The sequence below is a fragment of the Scomber scombrus genome, chromosome 4 (assembly GCF_963691925.1).
Source record: "Scomber scombrus chromosome 4, fScoSco1.1, whole genome shotgun sequence".
In the NCBI taxonomy this organism is placed as follows: Eukaryota; Metazoa; Chordata; class Actinopteri; order Scombriformes; family Scombridae; genus Scomber; species Scomber scombrus.
The window spans coordinates 17582823-17604731 of NC_084973.1; the positions used below are offsets into that span (position 1 = coordinate 17582823).

The 21909-nt window shown below is 38.1% G+C and overlaps 1 protein-coding gene across 1 annotated transcript in view; it reads left to right on the plus strand.

The window, feature by feature from the left end:
• The window catches only part of unc5ca (unc-5 netrin receptor Ca), a 195540-nt gene that overhangs the window by 98701 nt on the left and 74930 nt on the right, over positions 1 to 21909 (plus strand). Inside the window, exon 3 of the mRNA XM_062416843.1 lies at positions 13174 to 13317. Within this exon, the coding sequence (XP_062272827.1) occupies positions 13174 to 13317 (144 nt within the window). The remainder of the gene's footprint in view (positions 1 to 13173; positions 13318 to 21909) is intronic.

Below are 21909 nucleotides of genomic sequence, written 5' to 3' on the forward strand. Positions count from 1 at the left end.
CACACCTGTCACACATCACATACATTCATTCATATACTGAAGGCAAGAAAAGAGTTTGTAAAAATATATCAGAATGCCACCACAGTCATATCAGAGTGTGAGAATGATTGAAAAGGTGACATTTAATCTGTTTTGTTGTCTGTCTCAGTCTTCATTTTCCCATAAATGATAAAAGTCTTTGTCTAGTCTCTTTTACTCTTGGTTTCCAATAAAACCCAGTAGGTTCAATTTACCTAATTTACCCGGCCTTATTATGCTAAACCAATTTATGACATCTAAATATGTTAAAACTAAAAATCAAGTTTGGACAGAAGCCAACATATACTAAACATTGTCATAGCGATGGTCTCCCTTCTTCTCTCTTTTTTGTTATTTTCTCTCTCTTTCTCATTTTTCCATCCATCTCTCAGCATTCATTACTGACATCATGTGCAGCTGTCATTTATTAGTCTCCCATCAGCCATTCATTTGCTAGTTGTTGGATTCCACGCGGTGCATTACTGAGGGGAGAATTTTGTTCAATTAACGACCCGTGGATTTCAGCTCTTGTATGTGATGGACACCATGAGGTATTTCAAGGGTTAGGATTACAGTCAGTTTCTCAGTATATTTTGAGCTACATCACATCTAATTCATTCTTGACATGTTCAGTAGATGTTTTGCAGCCACGTTAACCAATGTTATCTCATTTGGTGTAAAACTTAAGTTTTATAATTTAATTTTAGAGTTATCTCTCTGAAACTTCCTGCCTGTTGAAGTAACCCTCAGGCCTAGTCAAACTCTAATTTTGTTTTCAGTGTTTTATCTGCTTAGGATATGTGTTAATTTATGCATACTTTATCTTGTACTAAGCAATCATAATGTCACTTAAATAAAAAATGACTGGTTGCATGCTACTTTGTTCTGCTCCGGGAAACTTAATCTTTCAAGCACAAGCTGATCGATACAGATATACACTTAAAATATAATGAATAAATAAATAGACATAGACGTCTTTATGCAATATCAAGAGCTGATTAGAGCTGCATTTTCAAGAAAATGTCTCTTTTCATGGCCTGATATCCTATATGAAGAGACTTCATGCCTTTGTTTTTGGGGGGTGTTAGCATAAAGCATTTCATAGCTGGATTGTGTCTGTATTATATTACAACCCGTTTGTAGGTTAGGCTACAGTGTTGCTCAGTAGGCTTTAAAATGTGTGAGCCCCCTCCACAGACATATCTGCAGTAAGTAGTAATTCATAAAAATAACATCCTGTAGACTAGTAGTAGGCACAAATGCAGTGGTACTGTTCATATTCTTCTTGTTATTGCAGTAGTAGTAGTAGTAGTAGTAGTAGTAGTAGTAGTAGTAGTAGTAGCAACCTAGTAATGTTATTATTATTAGTAGTATGGATATAATAATAATAATAATAATAATAATAATTATAATAATAATAATAATAATAATAATAATAATAATAATAATAATAATAATAATAATAATAATAATAATGATAAAAATAATAATAATTATAATTATAATGGTGATGATTAAAATGATGATACAGTAACAACCATACATTTTATTTATACAACACTCTCTTATATAAGGCATAAAGGCATTGCCCCTAGTCACGAACAAAGTGAAAAGTAAATTAATATAACAATAATGAAACATGATAAAAGCAAAAGTGCTGTACAAGGTTCAGTTCTATTCAATTGGATATAATCAAATAAAAACTATGCCATTGCAAATCCAATATGATCATCAAATATACAGTTTGCTATGCTTTTCAAAAATTATTCAGCTAAAAATTGAATATAATAAACCAATGATCAGGATACTCAGTATTTAGTCTAAATGTGTGTAGAATCTATTGTGATGCAAAAAAAGGCAGTGTAAGTTTGATTTCTTGGGAGGTTCTTAATGTGAAGGGTGGAATTTTGGCTTATTGATCTGTAGTCTCTCCACAGAGAAATAACTAAACGTGCAATTAAGTGCAACATGGCTGTCCTGCCCGTACTATATTTGTATTCATGTACAGGCGTGCAGTCTATGCCCAGAGTGTCTATAGCAGATAGAGGAGTAAGAGGGTATGTGGTAAAGAGAGATGGAAGGATGTGAGAACAAAGAGGAGAAAGGAAGAAAAGATAATAGAGAGTTTTTTAGAGCTATTTATCTGAGTACAAAGTTGTTGCTGTATGCAACTGCACTGTTTATAGTAGCCTATATTCATTAGCCCTACATTTTCAAACAAGGAAACCTAATGCCATTTGCTAGTTTATTTCAGAAAAATAAAGATGTTAGGCATTCATGACGTGAATACAATTTTAGGCAGTTAGAATGTGTGAATCTCTGTTTTTTGGAAACTTCTGGAGGACAAAGTATGTACAGGGGGAGGGGGACATTAATGTTGTTCTAATATTGTGTATTAACACCACATGTTATCCAGTTGTATTCCAGAAAAAAATAGGTAATTGTGGGCCAGTATGTGGGCTGCTCTGGACAAAAGTCCAGTGCTGAATTTGTGTCCTAGTACATTCCTGCATTTAAGTCATCTTGAACACAAGGCGATGACAGTTAAAAGAAGATTCGATATTCTAGACATATATTATGCAACATACTTGTAGTGAATTACATAAAAAGCTACTGTAGGAACTGTGCCTGGTGAATGCAGTGTGTGTGCACGCATGTTTATCTGTTCATCTGTGTGAAAACCTAAACTCTGTAAGCTGTTTTCCCCCTTTGTTTCCTTCTGTTTCACAGACACAGCTAGAAGCTATGGCCCCCATATTGCTTTTATTATCTCTGTTTTCTCTCTCTCACCCTTTCCCATCCTCTGCCTTTTTTTTCTGAACCTTCTCTCATTTCCATGCTGTTTTGTGCTTTACTCTAATTTCCACTGACGGAAATTGGAGAGAGTACAGACAGATAAAACCTGAGCTTGAGAAAGCAGGGGAGATAAGTATGGATGATGGAGGGATGCTGATGGAGGGTGCCTTTGAGAGGGCTGGAAAGGCCAACAGATATCATGGAGTCACACTGAGGAGAAATATGATATGAATCCCGCTGTGCTGTTTTCTTTCTCTTTCTCGCTTACACCCACTCTCCTTTCCTCCCTGTGTATGCTTTCTCCTCCTTTTTTGCAGCATGAAAAGGAAAGTCGGCTTAAGTGAAATGGTGTTCATATGATCTTTGGGATCAAGATAGAAGAAAACAAAAGTTTAAAAAAATGTATCAAAAGTTAAAACATAAATGTAACAAGCCAGAAAGTTCCAAAACACCAACATACATTTGTAGGTTTATCTCCGAAGAGGATTTGGAAATTCAGCTTTATTTATTTTGTCATAGGATAGAAAAGGACTGAAAAATTAAAGGGGTTATTAGGTGATAGCAAGTGTGAGGTAAAGAAGGTTTGACAATTTATGTTCAAAAGTGACCACTCTAATAAGATGTTATGAACATTTTCTGTAAAATGGATGGAAAGGGTAGCTATATTTGAACTTCATGACAGCTCAATAAATTATCTAGAATCTACTCACATGGAGCCTCATCTGGAGGGAGGCAAGCCAGGTGAAGATCACAGGCAAGCATGTGGGGCCGAATGAGGGAGAGTGGGCAGGGGGCAGAAGGAGGGCTTAGGGGTTAGTGAGGTCAGCATTTTCTAAGCAGCTTCACTGCCTGTCACTTATTCTTGAGAAACACAGCCAACTCAACTTGCTGCATGGTCATCACACCAGTTGGCCACAATCTGTGTCCCACCTGCAGGGAAAGGGAGCATTTTAAAAGAGTAGCTACATAACCATGGTTTTCACTTCATCTTACTCAAAGGCAGGTGTATTTCAGAGCACACAAACATCTTAATACACATTACCCACTCAGCATGGTGCTGTTAAACCAGCGACACCGTGGCTACACCTGAATTTTTCTTTACATTTTATAGGCTACTGACAGCATGGCCTGGCTAACAAAGCGAACAATGCTAACTAGCTGCTAGCCACCACGCATGTCGCATGTTGGTAAAATGGATCCGTCACATCTCTTTGTATTCTGCGGATTGGTGCTCCTGTCCTTGTCAGAACCTCTGTGTGAGAACCAGAACCACTAACAGAGATAAGCATGTTGTCCCAAGCCTACAAAATATATACTGTTGTTTGTCACAACCTTTTTCAAATTTTTGTTTTTTTTTGGTATAAAATCTAAATTCCCCATGGACACTTTCATCTGTCAAATATTTTTTTATTTTTTATTTTTTATTTTTTTTCACTTAAGTGCATGATACTCTCAAGGTGTGTGCACAAACTATGAATGCCACACCACACAGCTCTCCAGCCTCCGCAACCTTTGTCTACAGGAAAAAAAATCCAGGGGAATCTCTGATAACACAACTTGCCATCCTTCGCGTGCACTTTAATACAGTAGCATTATTAGCAGTGACATCTGCTAAAACATCTTTAGTGTATATCCATCTGAATGACTGTGATTTAAGGTGAGAACTAGCATAATTTGTCTAGATTGAATATCTTATTGTCAAGGGCATTTCCAATGTTTGCTTAAGCAACGTGCGTATGACCTCAGTATATCTCCATTAGCCTTGAAGTGTGCTAATGACATATTGTGTACTAGGTTACTTACTTTGTCTCCATTAGCCAAAGTGTGAATTGTTATTAGTCTGCTAGCACTGACCTGTGACTTCACATCTAGACATACACGCAGGCCCGCTCGCTCGCACACACACACACACACACACAAACACATACATTATCAACACACACAGTATTGGCTTGGGTGATTTGTGACCTCTTTCCCTCCTTTGCTGCCATCTCAGTTGTATTGATTTCTTCTCGTCTTTTCCTTCTTCTCTCCTTCTTTCTCTTCCTACTAATGTTTCTCCTCTCTCCTTCTTCTTCTTTCTGGCATCACTCCCAATCTCCTCTACTTTTGTTTCTTTAGCTCTCCTCCTTCTTCCGTGTACCATCTATTTCTTTCTCTTACTTTCTCTCCTGCATTTGGCTTGTTCAATCTCAATTGTTAACAACCACCAAGATTTAAGGAGGTCAGTTACCTTCTGTGTCAGAGACTCCTGATATGCAAGACAGCAGTGTATTTGTGTATCTTATCAATTTTGTTTATACAACTGTGTTTATAGCCTGACTGTGTTTGTGCATGCTCATGTGTATTTTGACTTTGTCTGTGTGTGTGAAAGGTAATAGTTTATTTAGTGTGAAAATGTGTGTGTATCTGAAATTGCAGTTCTGTTTGTGTATGCTTATTTTTTTTGTTTGCTTGTCTGTTTGAGGGCATGTGTGTGTATGTGTTTGTGTAAAAATGTCTGAGTTTGGTTGCAGTTCCCTGTAGACCCTTGTGTCCTGGAATGTCCTGGTTCACTGCCTTTTTAAAGTTACTGGAGGACAAAAAATGTACACTGAATGACATTCACATATGTTATGTGCACACTCACAAACATACACACACACACACAAGTGTTATTCAACCACAGACCAGGAGGGACTGTGATGATCAATCAATGTCAGAGTAGAAGCCATTAAAAGAATGCACCCATACATGCACATTAATGTGTACACACAGTCTACCGTATGTATTGCGAGCCTTGGTCACAGACCAGTGACTCTGTTCTGTTGATGTCCTGGATGATTTCCCTCTGTAGGCCAACAACTCAGTCAAACGTCGCTCACTCCCTCACCAACAATGTCTGTTATTCCGTGTCATTGTCCTTTTTCAATCTCCTTCTCTCCTTCACTGCTTTTTTATAGTAATGTAATATTGCATTAAGGGCTCTCAGGTAATGTAAAATGTCACGTCTTCAGTTCTTAAGTACTGGCTGAGGAGTGCCATTTCTAAATGTTTGACTCAACCAACTAAGTTGAACTGTGTGATTTTGGTTTTGCATATTTATGACTGTTATCAAGGTTAGATTTGATCAAATTTGTATTCATTTATTGCCGTCTATTTTACATATTAGCTTACATACAGTGTAGATTTTTTTTTTTAAATAAAAGCAACACGTATGACCTCATTTAGTGTTTTGATCATTGTTGTGGGGAGTCATTGGTCCAAAATTTCCCAAAAATCACATGAATGTGAATGCCATGGCTATATACTCATCAAACCATTCAGTGACCTCTCGTGCCTTTATCCTCTTGATTTAGTATGTTTCTTAACTCATCTATTCAGGTTTTACCATTTGTTGACCATCTTACATTACAGTACATAACATTAGTTGTTTGAAAGTATCTATTGAGCTAACAAAACCAAAACTAACCAGGCGTGATGAACTTCCTCTGTTACAATAGAAACAAACCTAGCTCATCATATTATTAACTTTCAAAAAAATGCTACAAAATTGGCCTAAACCCATGAAACATAATATATTTGGTAATTAGCTTAAGCATCAAATTAGCTTTGGAATTTGTCACATTAACAGAGTTTAAACATTGTTAACAAAGTAGGTAAGGTGTCAGCAGTTACAGCTACACAGGCTGAATTAATATTTTGTTACATATCCTCCACAGTCAGGTCCTGTGGCTTGGTCCCTATAGCCAGATGACATTCAAGGGCTACTTACACTCTTCAGCAGGGCAGATGCTTGCAAAATCAGAGGCTTGAACTTGTGCGTCTCTTGATAATGGGTATATCTAATTCTTAGCCCCCAAGGTATACAGTCCGTCAAGTAAGAAATGAGAAGATGACTTGAAGAAGAAGAGTCTTGTTTTTGTTGTTGTACCTCTAATCATACATATCTATACTGCATTTAAATTGTTTTTAATGCACAAACTGATTACATTTAACTGTCATGGTACCATATGATTGATTACATGTGAGAAAAACATGATTGATTGATTACAACCAGTAGATAACACAATATAATTGGAAAACAGCAGTCCCTTACAACAATATAATTTGTAAATAATTTTATTCAGCTGCTCTAAAACCATTTCAACAAATACAATGTAATATATGTTTCATAGATGTAGTGTTTGTAGCAGGGCTGTTCATGTTATTGTGTCCAACTGCTGGATTGATCTATTCTGACCTCATGTCTTTGTCTTTTGTCAGACTCTCTTCCTCTGTGGTACTAATGAAATAATAATAAACAGTGTTGACTTTTCCCTAAAGGCCTGTCTGTTTGACCTGTCACTGATCATATTTAAACACCACAAAGCTTTTGAGTCCTTTTTCCCCTGTTCCCTTATCTCTTTCGTTTTTGAAACCATTTAGCCTCAAACCCTCGTTTCTGTTTTCATGTCTGTCCCCGACTCGCCGGCTTTTTCCTGAATATGTTTCTTTCTAGCACATTTTCCCTTGTCTGGATCATTTGATTCAAAGAAATCAAGACTTTACACTTTTGTCTGTACCATTACTGTTATTCTGCTTTCTTCATATATTCTGTCAAAGCACAGTGGGGAATAGAGATAAAGGGAAATAGAGGAATATATGAAAGAGACAGACATATTTGGTTTAACAGTTACTGTGGCGAAATAGCAGGAAATACATCTTTTTGATTATAATGGTTAACATGAGCGCCAGAATATTTTGTCTAACCTGGATCAGAATTTAACTAACTGGACATTTGTTCAAACTTTAAAAAATTAGGTGTTTGACATTGAAATGCATTAGCATAATGTCCGATGTACCAACATTAATATAATATTGTAAGTGTCTCTAAAAAAAACCTAATCCAGTTAATTGTAACAAGCCCTTCATTTTGTTGTTGTTTATTGCAGGTTAAGTAATCGACTAGTTCGTCTGCTTTTTGTTACACTCATGTAAACTCATTTTTAGAGAACATGCTTTTCTGCTTTCCTTATTATCTCTGTGAAAAAGTTGCTTATCATTATCTGTTTCTCCTCTGACATTCCCCCCCAAATTTAAAAACATGCAAAACCTCTGTCTGCAAGTTTCTGATGACACATCATTTTTATTTGAGCTCTGACAAACACAGTTTCAGCCTATTAAAACAACATTCTGCAGACTTGTTCTGAGAGCTGGACATCACATTTTAAAGGGTGATTCAGTGTTTTTCAAAATATTTGTGACCTTATTTTTTAGTTTTAGCTGTCAAATCCTATTGGGTATGCTACCAATTTATCAAGCAAGTTAACTTACGGGCAGCTGTGGCTCAAGATGTAGAGTGGGTTGTCTACTAATCAGAAGATTGGCGATTCGATTCCCAGCTCCTCCAGTCCACATGCTGAAGTGTCAGTGTGTGTGAATGGGTGAATTTTGCTAGTAGTATAAAAGAGCTTTGAGAGGTCGGAATGACGGAAAGATGCTATATAAGTGCAATCCATGTACCTTTAACTGTAGAGATACAGGGATATGGCAGCACTGCTGATAGCATTCCAGTGGTGTTGGAATACAACAAAAGGCATTAGGTTTAACCTAAGTCAGCAATTATCTCACAGCACTTGAAAATTAGTATGGATGAATGCAAAGTTATTATTCAGATCTTTCTGTTGTAAGCATGCATTTTGGAAAGCTACTTTCAAGTTTAAATCTGCTGAAAGCATACAGGTTATCTAAAACATACTTTAATCATTTCATTCTCCTTGCTACATTTATTAGGAGGTACAGCATTTATGGGCATTAACAAATATGCATCCCCAGAGAGAATATTACTGTATGTGCGCATCTCTGCACTGCAGCCCCTAAGTCTGTATTTTAATTTCCGTGTTTACTTCTAGGTCCCATTTGTCAAATATAAAAGTCCAGACCTGACAAAGCACATCCACCCACTCTTGTACTTTTACTCCCAAGCTGACAAGTAAACTTTGTTATAAGAATTGACAATCTAGGACTAAGAGACATATTCAGGGTTGTGCACAGTTTTGGGATTGATTGAAATGTTTGTGACAGTATCCACTTGTCTCGATACTTGTCTTCCATTTTTCATCTACTTTTTTCCCCTCACTTCCCTCAGCTGACAGCAATGGTTTTGCTGATGTGAAGTACTGTCATGCTACAGAAACCCAAAATTCAAATCTTGTGTTCTTATAACAGAATGATGTTAATGCTCTAAGCACTATATTTAAACAAAATAAGACGCATAGTGATCTGGGACTTTTTTAAGCCTCTGGTAATTCAGTTACTTTCTGCCCAGCACCACTAGCTTTGTGAACTTTGCATCAGCAAACAATGGAAACTACTGAGGTTTCATCAATTCCAACAGCACAACTACAGATCCAGATGACAGGAGATGACAGGACTGGACAACCTTTTTGATGTGAGGATTGAAACTTAAATCTGAGTCTAACAGGACTCCAAGAATTCTGGCAGCAGGCTTCCACTGGGTACCACAAAGCTAGATGGGTTTATTTGCTGGAAATATTTTGTGTAAGTTTTATTATTTTTGTTAGAACATTGACACTTACGCATGGGAGAACACATTCTGTAGTGAGAGTTTATTCTTTATGTGCCTGAGTCTGAATTTCACAAATAGTGGAAACGCACATAGCTATACTTATTTCGGTTAGTATAGTTAGTTAGACCGTGGATTCAACTCAGTCTGGACAAAAGGATCACCATGAGGAATGCTATTTATCCCTCTTCACTGCTTGCACAGCAGTATTTTGTAGTATTGGTTGGTTGAAATAACAACCCCTTGATCTTGTTTTTATGAATCATTGTCGGGTCAGTGTACACACTAAGACACCCAAATTTGAAATATATATTTCCCTCTCTATTTCGGTCTTCCATGCACACCCAGCCAGCAGCATCAGATTGTTGTATTTAAGCTTCAGCCTCTTTGAAACATTGAACACATTTTTGTCATTGCAACCAAACTAATTCTACTTCCCTCAGTGTTTTCCATTGTGCTGTATATGTCCTGTTGTCGTTTTGTCCCCTGTAATGATCGCTTCAATATTATTTGTTCACTAACTAATATCACCCTGTCTCCTGACATGTAATATCTTGCAACACACATCCTGGTTTACCCCTGACATCGCTAACTCTGCTGTGTTATATCAGGATCAGCATGTTACAGTGTCAGCGTGCGGTTAAGGTTTTACATCTCCAATTTTGATCACTGGTGTGTAAATAAAACAAAGAAGAGTGGCACAGAGGGAAGAACCACATACTTATGTGTGTGTATTTTTTATTTGCATTCAAAAAGGAGAAAAAAATACTAGAGAGACCACCAGTTTTGCTTTTTCAGTCTATTGTTATGTGGATTTGATTCACCTTAACACAACATCAATTACTTTAAACAACTCCTAAAAAAAACCTGAAAGGTTTTATGGTCTTATTATGCAAATACAGATGGGTTAAAGGAAAGTATCTTTGTATGGTACTGGGCCACCCCGTGCAACCAGAATGTAGGCATTCAGTTGGGTTGAGATCTGATGACTGTGAATGCCTAGCATATCATATACATTATTGTTATACTCATCAAACAATTCAGTGACCCTTCGTGCCCTGTGGATGGGGACATTGTCATCCTTGAAGAGACCACTCCCATCAGAATAGGAATATTTCATCATAGGCTAAAGGTGACCACTCAGAACAACTTTGTATTGATTAGCAGTGACCCTTTCCTCTAAGGGGAAAAGTGGACTGAAATCATGCCAGTGCAATGCCGCCCACAGCATACCAGAGCCAGCAGATCCCATCTCTGTAGGGATCAAACATTCAAACCCCTACCGGTGTACTTGTCACCTATCTGGTCATACATATGTACTTCACAGTTCATCAGTGGTTGGTAAATTTTAGTTTAGAGATTAGATAATTTAATTTTAGCTCCACTCAGTCCTACTAAGTTCTAATATATTACTTCATAAACAATACCAATAACAATGCAGCACAAATTAGCTTCAGTTTTTCATTCAAAATACCTGAGGTGCAGCTGCTGTCCCACATGCTGCAGTGTTATTGTCTAAGCAATAAATGTTGGAGAGCAGTGAGAGTGCAGACTAATATCTGTAGTTTTGACTGTTTTCTGGAATGATCTATAGGTTAGGGGATGTCAGCATAGGTAGACCTGAAACTTCAAGGTCTGAGGCTCCTTTTCTTCTTTTCTTGCTTTTCAGATTTCTTATGATTCAGTGCCCGTGCAAAATCTATTTTTGCTTGTGTTTTTACTACAAAGTCAGACATCCCAACTCTCCCGCATATTGATAGCGGCTCCCTGACGCCCACAAATGAGATCCAATCTCCTGGAATCTGGAGCGTGCAAGCAAGATTGCGCGCTAGAGAGTGACTATGCGTGTATGTGTGTGTGTGTGTGTGCGACTATTAATGCAGCGTGTCTGAGAGCAAAGCGTCCTGATAGCTCTGTGTTATAAGAGCAATCATACATATGTAAAATCAACTGTTTATATAACTATTTATATCACTCCAATGCAAAGTAAAGCTTAGATCATATTTGAACTGCTCCTGTGATTTAATAATATTTTACTGCTAATGGTTTTTGACCTCCAGTTTAATAAGCCGTGGATGTAGTGATGCAGACACTTTAAATGTGCATATGTTTTCTTTGATTTGTCCTCAGCACAAGCTTCCTCACTATGTCTCCTAATCCCACAGTCCCATTCATATACCATCCCATATACTTCCTTTGTATTTGTTTGAGTTCATTTGCCATAACTAGCTGTCTGCCTCATTTGAACCATTCACTTTAATTGCCCTTACTTTCCTCATTACTTCGGCAGTAGCATGCTCACTGGTCTTTACTGTACCTCCCCATATCCTTTTTGGCCCTTTTTTTTTGCTCATTGCAACTGCCTGCCTACTAGTTCTCTCTGCTTTAGTCCTGGGTTGCTTGCTGGTTATAATTGCCTCTTTAGATGCCATTTTCTTAGACTGTACCTCACCCGCTGTGTCCCCTGTTCTTTCATTTTAAGCTGTGAAGACATAACAGTCTCCCTTGTTTGCTGACTTGCTCAAGCACTGGTATTCACACTAGTTTTCATACTGTCTTTGCTCTTTGCCCTCATGGCTCATCGCACTCTACCCCTTACGGGCTATTATTCCTTGTTTTTGTAGCAGTACTTCTCATAAGCTTTTTACTTTCCTCTTTCCCCTGTGCCCTCAGTACTATTTGAATTACCAGATCATCAAAGTTTACTCTTCACTTTTATGTCCTCATGCCCCTTTTTTATCAGTGTTGATTTTTTTTCCTTACTCAAAACCACATCTTTCCATCTTCAGCTAGCTACCTCATAAGTAATAGGCCCAAGTCAGATATGTGGAGCCCCATAGAGATGGCTGCTTGGGTCTTTGTAACACTGCTGAACCAGGAATAAACTGCCAAGATCTTTTCTCATAACATTTTGCCCGTCTACTCCCCAGTCCCCTCATACTTTTACCTAAAACCCATTTTTATCTCTTCCTTTTTTCATTTTCGTTGCACATTTCATTGCCCTCTTCCACCTCTTATTCTGTCATCCTCTTTTTTCTACTCACTGAGCCACTGTCATGTTGCTCTATATTATTTTTACCAGTCTCCCTCTTTTCCCTCCCCTATTTCTTTCCTGACAGATTTTTTTAACCTTCCTTCCTTCTTCTTTTTTGTTCATTATTCATTTCCTCTACCACACATTACATCAGTTTTCTCAGTTTTTTTTTAGTGCTTGTGCACCTGTGTTCGATTCACGTTTTTTATATGTCTCACATATTTTCATCCTGTGCTTCTTCCTTGCTCCTCCGTTTCCTCTGTCCTCTGCAGTCCTCCTCTATCTGTGCTACCTTACAGTCCTATCAGTGGGGTGCAGCTATTTAAACCTCACACTTATTCTCCACATGGAGTTGCTTTCAAAACACCAAAGAAAAGAGGGAATTGGAGAGCGGGCAGAGATAAGTGGTAGAAGTGTGAAAGAACAACCTCACAAAGTTTACACTAAATCCAGAGTAAATCTACTCAGTAAAATGACCTGAGTTTGTAAACGGGAGGAGATATTGTATGATTATCCCTGCCTCTATTTACTTGCTAAGATATTTACTGTGATCTGCCTTAACTTTTCCTTCCTCGGCTAACATAAAAGCTGTATCGCCAGAGTAGAAGCTTGAATAGACTTAAGCTTTCACTATTTTTTGAGTATCAGCAGCTCACTGAAAAACTGGAACTTGTGACTCATTCACCTATTTTTAGTGGCAGTTTTTGCTTGCATTAAAATATCAACAGATAGCCTATTGTAAATGATGCAACAGTGACATTTCCCCTTTTCTTTTCAGGTCTGGTGGTGAGAGAAGCCAGCATAGAAATAACACGACAGCAGGTCGAGGAACTGTTCGGTCCAGAAGATTACTGGTGTCAGTGCGTGGCCTGGAGCTCCGCTGGGACCACCAAAAGCCGCAAGGCACATGTGCGCATTGCATGTGAGTACAACGCAGACAGTTAAGCATACATACAACATCATCACTCACTTGTACATGAAAACAGACAGCCTCATAAATAAATGCAACCTTATCTTTGCCATCCTCTCAAATAAAACATAAAAAATCCAGCCAATTGTACCTATACTTGAAATCTTACATTTGTACACACATTCAGACTTAGACTGATGGAAGACTGAACAGAAAATCATCCCCTAAATCATTAATAGATAATAAATACACTATTTTTTTTTATCATTCAAATGGTTGATTTAAGATAAATCCTTAAAAATCCTTAAAAGTCGTCTTTGTTTTGGCAACACCCGTGGAACATTTAATACTACAGGTCCCAAAATTATGGGTCTAGCAAAAAAGAAGCTGCTTTGTCAGAAACAGAGGAGCAACTGGTGTGTATGTTTATAGTGCAGCCATACAAACTCACTCAACTTTTAAGTCAGTCAGTAATCTGTCTTTTTTTCCCATCACCTTACAATGAACAACCACAGTCTGCTTTCATACTGCAATGGTGGCTTTCCATGCAATAGCAGTGCACAGTAAAAGGAGTTGACTGCTGAAGAGTTGGACATGTGCAGCCTGTTGCCTGCTGTTCGTCATCTAACAGCTCATTGTGGCTGCTCCTCCCTGTTACATGATACCCAACTATACCTAAAACCGAACACCCAGTGTTTCACCAGTTTAATACTTATAATGTGAACATAAGCCATAACTAATACAGCTCTGATACAACAGTAGGATAATTAACAGTCAATAAGGCTGTTATCAATGAGATGAAATTGTAGTAACACTGGATGACATGCATTGTTTCCTGTGTATCCCTTTAGCGTGCCAAGGCGATTTGATTCCAGTGCAAGAATGGTGGATTCTGCCTCTAACAATTAAAACTACTATGAAGTTATGATAGAATGTAAACATAAAATACCTATCACTGGAAAAAATGAGGACCATACATTTTTTATCAGAAACAGGATTTAAATTCATGGAAATCTTAAGGACTTTGGATGTGGAAAGGTGCATACCTGTCATGAACTGTAAAATTTTCTGACAAACACTGAAGGCTCATTGAAAAAAAAAAAAACCTGTACTCCAGCACAAGCTTCAGATTGTGTTTACACTGAATGATGCACGATGGGAAACTTTTCTAAGTAGAGACTTAGCTCAGTAACTTCAGTCTGCCATCAGTAGCTTCCTGTTATGGTCTGGTGAATAATTTAATAAGACAACTGGGAGTCTGACTATAAGGTCACCAGAAGAACACAGACTCAATATCACTCTAGCAGACAGTGTTACCATGGCATGTAATACTATGTACATGATCACATGGGGAAATCATTTTAGGATGGTAAGACCACAACCACAGCCATGGGGAAAAGAAAAAGCTTGAATCCTGTTGTGAGTGATGGTCACTTTATGGGTCTGAAGCAACTGTCTACCAAGGGAGTTGAGATGATTGATAGAAATCACCTAAAAAGCCTTGTTTGTCCTTTCAACATAAGCCTCATATAACCGAATGAATTGTTCCTTCAAAGCTCCTTTCACTGGTCTGGGGGTTGAACCCACAATAGTAGTTTTCCAAGCATCATTGCTCTGGTCAGTTCAGTGATATAAGACAACTGGGACTTGCCTGAGTGCTCAGGTTATAGAAAGGTCAACCAGAAAAGAAATACCAATAACAAAATCTACCCAACCTGGCTTGACAGTGAGGCTCTGCTTGAGTGAACTCTCAAAAGGACAACTGAGGGCTTTGATAGAGTCCATTCAGGAGACACACAGAACAAACTGCACACATCCTCACGTGTAGTACTTTAACAGACAGTATCACTGTAACAGACACACTCTTTTCCCAGGTTTCTCTGCTGGAGGAAATCCATCATTCTGATCCTCATTTTTTCACTTTAGTTTATTTTATTTGGCTGTAAATATGTCTTGCATTTTCACTTCTGCAGGCCTTGGTTGCTTTATTTATTTACTTACTCACTGAGGCGCATTTGTTTATTAGTTTATTTGTTTTTTTTAAACCGAGTAATAATACAGTTTTAAGTCAAGACTTTTATGCTGAATATACATTGAACTTTGATATGGTAAATTACATACCAGCACATTAATGGGAAAATTAAGTCTAAACAATACTTAATGAACACAGATGTGTAGTAATACCTGAGCATATATTTTTCATATTAATTTGTGAGCTTTAAAACAGCATTTTGAATGTAGAATAGATCATCACTGCCGTCTGCATTGCTTTGGCATGTGAGGATGGTTTTCTGTCTGTCAGCATAGAGTCAGAAATATCCTTCTTAGCTCTGCTAATAACATTCTCGAATGGAATGGGCCCTCCTTGGGGTGCAATAAAAGCTGGATAATGCGCTGTTTTTGGCTTATACTCTGGGCTGATGCATGCTGAGAGACAGATGCAGGCAAGTGTACATATACAGTCATCTAAGACACACAGAGGCAAACATGTGAATGTAGACACCAACAGCACAGAAAATGCTGTACTGATGACCGCAGTTTTCAGAGACTTACCTTTACAGGACGGTAGTTGATTTTTCAGTATCAACTAAAGTATATAAATATCCTTGCCATTAATAGTATGATGCAATTCCAGCCCTCAGTATGATTGCCATGTCAATCACAGTGAATCCTAGCTCACCCACCTACTACTTCCAATACTACCAACAATAACCTAAAATAATTTTGTGTTAAGTATAATTTACATATTGTTGACTGTTCAAGGGCTGCTCAGTTTTTATAGCCTGTGATAAATTGGTGTTGAAATAGTAAAAATGTATATATGATATTAAGTGTCCCATTGTGTATCCACAAAAATATTAGTGAAAGTAAACATTTAAACATTGATAACTATTGGAAAATATAGTTAAAAAAACAACTCTTTTTAAATTTTATTAAGACCATTTCTCAAGATTGTGTAGGTGTGGCAGATTACACTTTGATTGACACATGCACTGGCTACTGGGGGCTGGTTAACTACAATAGATAACCACCGGGGTTCCATGGTGCTTAGTTTCTAAATTACAGTGCCTCACTTCCAAAATGGGAAATATGCCACCTTTATTACATGTACCATTAACACTAAAGGAAGGAGGCAGGGGAATAGCTAAACATGAGACACACCAAGCAGGGGAGAGAGAGAAGCCATTGGTAACTGCTAAGCTAAAGTAATTAACAGATAAAGTGTGTAAACAATGTGACTGTCCAGAAAGTTACTAAATGAAGAAGAGGGCTGTAAGTGCTTGAGCAGAACTAGTGTATGTTTAAATTTACAGCAGGTGATTGGCCACAGTAATGAAGCACATAGCAAAACTAACTGGGTTGAGTAGCAGAAACGCTACCAATAACACAGAAACCCAATTAAAACCCAATGTCAGGAAAGTTTACAAACACTTAAATGACACTATTTCAAATTTGGATTTAAACTAATTTCAAATCCTTTTTAGATGCTTACTATTATTTACATAACACTCTAAATTACATATTAAGGCCACTGTAGATTTGGGTTTCCAGTGGCTTTAAATAAATTGCAGCCAATCTTATACACTGACTCAAAAGTAAATTATCATTCTATCTATTCTGTATCCTTTTGAACATTTTTTTCCCAGTCTTCACACACAATTTTTCACCCACGTGCAACCCATGCAGGAGGTTACATGGAGGAATGGTGATGAAGGATGCTTCTAAGAAGACTGGATGGGCCAATAGACATCAGTGAATACAGAGATGATAGATATCCCCACTCTCTTTCCTTTACTGTTTCTCTTTCTCTTCAGAGCCCTCTCATTCCTATTCTTTTTCTATGTAGTATGTATTTTCCTTCTAACTTTGTCTGTCCCTCCGTCCTTCACTTTTTCATTCTCTCCGTTATAACAGTGATTTTTCCTTTAACCAGATCTGATTACACTCAACCCCCTCTTGCGATAACCTTTTACTTCAAATCGACCCAACCTCCTGACCTACCCTGCTTTCGGCTCCTATTTGGATCTACTGTTGTGATTAAAATGCTTCCTGGCAGCCAGAGCTTGCTGAGCAAAGTGGCTTTTCCACTGCACCGTGCAATAGCAATTCAGCATTTCTTTCCTGCATTCCCATCTCCTCTTCCCACTCATTTTCCCTTTGCCCCTTTCCTAGTGTCTCCTCCTCCTTTCTCTTTTATTTTTTTTCTGGCTTTGACTATCATGTGCTTATTGTTTCATTCTGTATTTCGTGCTCTCTCTTTTTCTTACCTCTCTTTCTCATACTTCAGGATGTTTTGACAACTGTGGAATTAACACCCCAAGGCAGTAACTAAGTACACAGTTTGTAGCTGGATAATGGCAATCAGTGTTGTGACTGTAAAAGTGTCAAACACACAATCAGAGATATTAAATCTTGAAGTGATTTGTTGGTCTTTTGGAGCAGGGCACTTTAGCTGAGTTATGAGTGGTGTAGGCAGCTTAATTCAAGTTTATAAAGCAGGTGAGGCAAACCACACACACACACACACACACACACACACACACACACACACACACACACACACACACACACACACACACACACACACACATTCATTCACACACATACTCACTTAGACATGCTAACATTGCATGCACGTACAAAGGAGTGAGCGAAACAGACACACAAACATACAAATGTGCATGCAGTGTCAGTCATGCTCTTTGGCCCTAAAGCTATTAGGTCGAGTCTTTCTCCTTCAACGGATTAGCAATATGTCAAGGTCACACACACACACACACACACACACACACACACACACACACACACACACACACACAGACACACACACACACACACACACACACACACACACACACACACACACACACACACACACACACACACACAACACCCAGACACACACACATTTCAGATGATGACAATTTGTTCTGCCACCTTCCACTGAGACATGTGTGTGCATAGCAATCAGGACTGCAGACACTCAGAGGCACAGCAACCCGGGCAGCTACTTGTGTCAACTGGAAAATGTCTGTTACTTATTCAGTTTTGTTTATGATGCAAATGGATCAGCTGCATGTATTTAGGTTTTCCATCAATCATGGAAGAATTAGATCAAGAAAAACAACACTCAACAGTGATTTCTTGTGTTAGATTTTAAGCATTGATTAGAACAACACTATTCTGTATATGAGAGCATCAGATCCAGCCATGTGTAGCCCAGTAAATAGAAACAGCATGTATAACCCTTTGGGTATGAAACTTGCTCATCCACAGTTCACAAACTAACATTACCCCAACAACCACTGTGTAAAAGATATTTGACCTTAGCAGTTTCATCAATGCATATGAAAATTGGGACAGATATAAAGCAAAAGGTCCATGTCGTGTGTCCCTCTACACTTTCCCAAACACTGTCAGTGGAGAACCCTCAGTTTTTCTCTGGATGGCATGGTTTCTGGCTTTGAGAGAGACTTCATGATGGTCACAAACACTGAATAAACATTGTTATAGCTGGAATCCATAGAGTGTGTGTATGTGTGTGAGAATGTGTGTATGTGTGTGTGTGGTTATGATGTCTCACCATCCTACTAAGCCACTGAGCTTTTTCCTAGATGTCAAGAACTGCTTCAGTGTACTCTAAAAGTGTTAACGTGGTAGGCCACAGTGTTGAATCGGTCACACAAAACTGAAGTCATCTTCTAAAGTCCAAGTGTGATATTAACAGCATATGGTATATAAATCCATGGTAATTTTTATACTTTTATATTAACATTTTGAGAAATAAAGAAACCACTCTCTGTAAGGCAGTAGGGATTGTCATGTTTAAGTACCATATGTACTGTATAGGTCAAAGGTCAAAACAATGAAGAAATGGCTTGGCAGAATATAATTCTATAAAATTGGGTTTTTAACCATGACATAATTAAGAATACCAATGGAGGAAGCCTGTTGAAAAAGCAGAAGAGAAATGGATGGTAGAAAGGTGATCAGAGTAAGAAATAAAAGTTGAAAATGAAAAGATCTCTTTAGGTGAGACTAAGCTAAAATGAATTAATTATATTTGGTCAGTCAATAAAACTCTTTCCTCTGACTGAAATAATTCCATTCATTATGTTTACCTTCTGTTTCTGAAACAAAAAATGTTTTCACTGAGTATCTACTGTTAACCATACAGTATCATTCACATTCATTCAAAAGCATGCCTCTCCTTGTTATTTGTAGAACCTGCTAGAGGTAAGCCTTTGAGGCATTTTTTTGTCCTGAGTCTTTGACAGACCAGGATCCAGAGGAAGCGTTGTGCTCCAGAGTGCAGGTGTTTTGTCAGTGACTTGGGTTGTTTACCTGTTCAAAACTTGACTGTGGATGGAAAGACCCTGTCTGATGTCTAGGGTTGATCATAGGTTGTTAAGTGTTGAAATGACAGGGTGGAGAGCTCAGTGAGAGAGCTGCTCTGGAGTGGAAAGCTACTTTCTAAAGTCACTTAGAGAAAATGACTCCCTATATAAACCACACTGAAAATGACAGTGGCATTCAAGGTCAGTCTGCTTTCATTTCTTCCATTTCTGATAGTTTGGAGCTTTATTGGCATTTGACGACTTACGAATGAGTGCCTAAAGATTGAAGAGACCGTACACTGCAGTAACAATAAATACTCTATGACCTTAGGACGCACTCATGTTGTGTTGTCATATAAAAAAAAGCAATATGTGATGATTTTCATTCTTGTGCATAACTATTCCTTGTTTTTTACGAAATACAATCTGAAAACCTTGTGGATGAACTCAAAATGTATGGTTATCAAGCTAAATAGCCTAACCCTAACCCAACATATAAGAAAGTTATCTATTAACTGTCACATCACATCTGATGACTTTCTTACCAAGAAATGCAAGTAGGAAGCAATACACATTACAATGAGGGCTGTGCAATATGACCAAAATTTCATATCCCAGTATAGGTAATTTCATATCCCAATAATGTTACATATTACGATATGGCACATTTTCTGTAAATTTAAAGAATAAATAGTCTCTGGTCCATTTGCTCCCCCACCCCCTTCCCTCGTCCATCTTTTTCCTCTTTTTAGATTACCTTTTCTGGCTTTTTACTCAATATGTCGTCAACTCCAGTACTTCTGATGCTTTACTGTCTCTCCCCTGCTCCACTGTTCGTGCAGCACACACACACACACACACACACACACACACACACACACACACACACACACACACACACACACACAGAGAGAACTCAGCCTCGCCTTTACTGTAGTAAAGAGAGAGTAGTGCAATTAGTCGACATACTGTAGAGACATTGAGCTGAAATAAAATGAGTGCGCATAAATTAGGTAAATAACATAAACAAGCATAGTCTCTACTGCGTTTTGCTGTCATTTATGGTTGCACTGCTCTCTCTGCTTACACAGACCGACACAGAATGATGAGAAATATTGCCATAAAGAGTGTGATTTGTGACATAACGAAATAAACGATAGAGTATCATATGAGGCGATTGACATTATTTCGTTACATGTTATGAACCGTCATACTGCACAGCCTTAATGACAGTATAATATACTTAGCTTCCACAGAAAGGATTAAACTTATTGTTTACAATTTTGTTTTGTTTTTCATCTTTCAATACATGTTTTAATTACAAATCATTTACATTTCCTTTTTTGTTATCATTCTATCATTTGTTTTTGTTTGCTTGTTTTTGTTTTGTTTTTTCCAAAGCCAGATGTTTGATTGTTTCCACTGTATGCTATCATGGAGGAAATTGGATGCCCAAATGATTCTCTCTGAGACTAAAGAGAGTACTTTCCTTGCTCTTTTCTTCCCAAGTATCTTACATTGCTCTTTATTGCTTGAGCAGCTCCACCAGGGGAAACCGTTATGATTCGGCATGGGTAGCATGAAGGCAGAGACACCCATTTTGGATAATCGCTCTGAAATGTGCTTATGCAGAGGTGCCTGAGGCAACAAACTAACCGCAAACATAATAACAGTTTTAGTTGAACAGTGGAAGAAGAAGTTTTAGGACAGGGAGGGGAAGCAGGCGGAGAGAGGTGGATAGGGAGGGAGACGAGGAAGCTTAGAGAGAGGGCAAGATGGGTTTATGCAAGAAGAGATCATTTTTGAGTCGATACTTACCATGCCTTATTTTGTATATATAAGGGAGTTCACACTGAAAAACACTTTGCAAGTTTGCCCTTTGTACTTTTCAACCCTGTTGTAGTTTTAAAAATTGTTTAGTGAATTTATCTGTGCTTTTGTTATATTTATGAAGCTGGATAACGTTATCTGCAATTTGGGAGCAGAGTAGGGTCAATGATTTGATATTGTCTTTTTTTGTCCTGTGTATATATATCCCTTGGGCATATATTTGCACGCATACACAAAAAAACGCACCTTCAACTGACGCCCCTTGATGTTGTGAACACGATGTCACGTTCCGTCTTTCTCTAAAACACACACTCTCGCGCAATCATGTGCTCTGGTTGCCAAACTGGCAAAATTGTGTCTGTGATAGCCTCCCAAGCTTAGTATTGTGTGTGAGTGTGTATATGTGTGTGTGTGTTGTATGTTCCTCCCCAGAGCA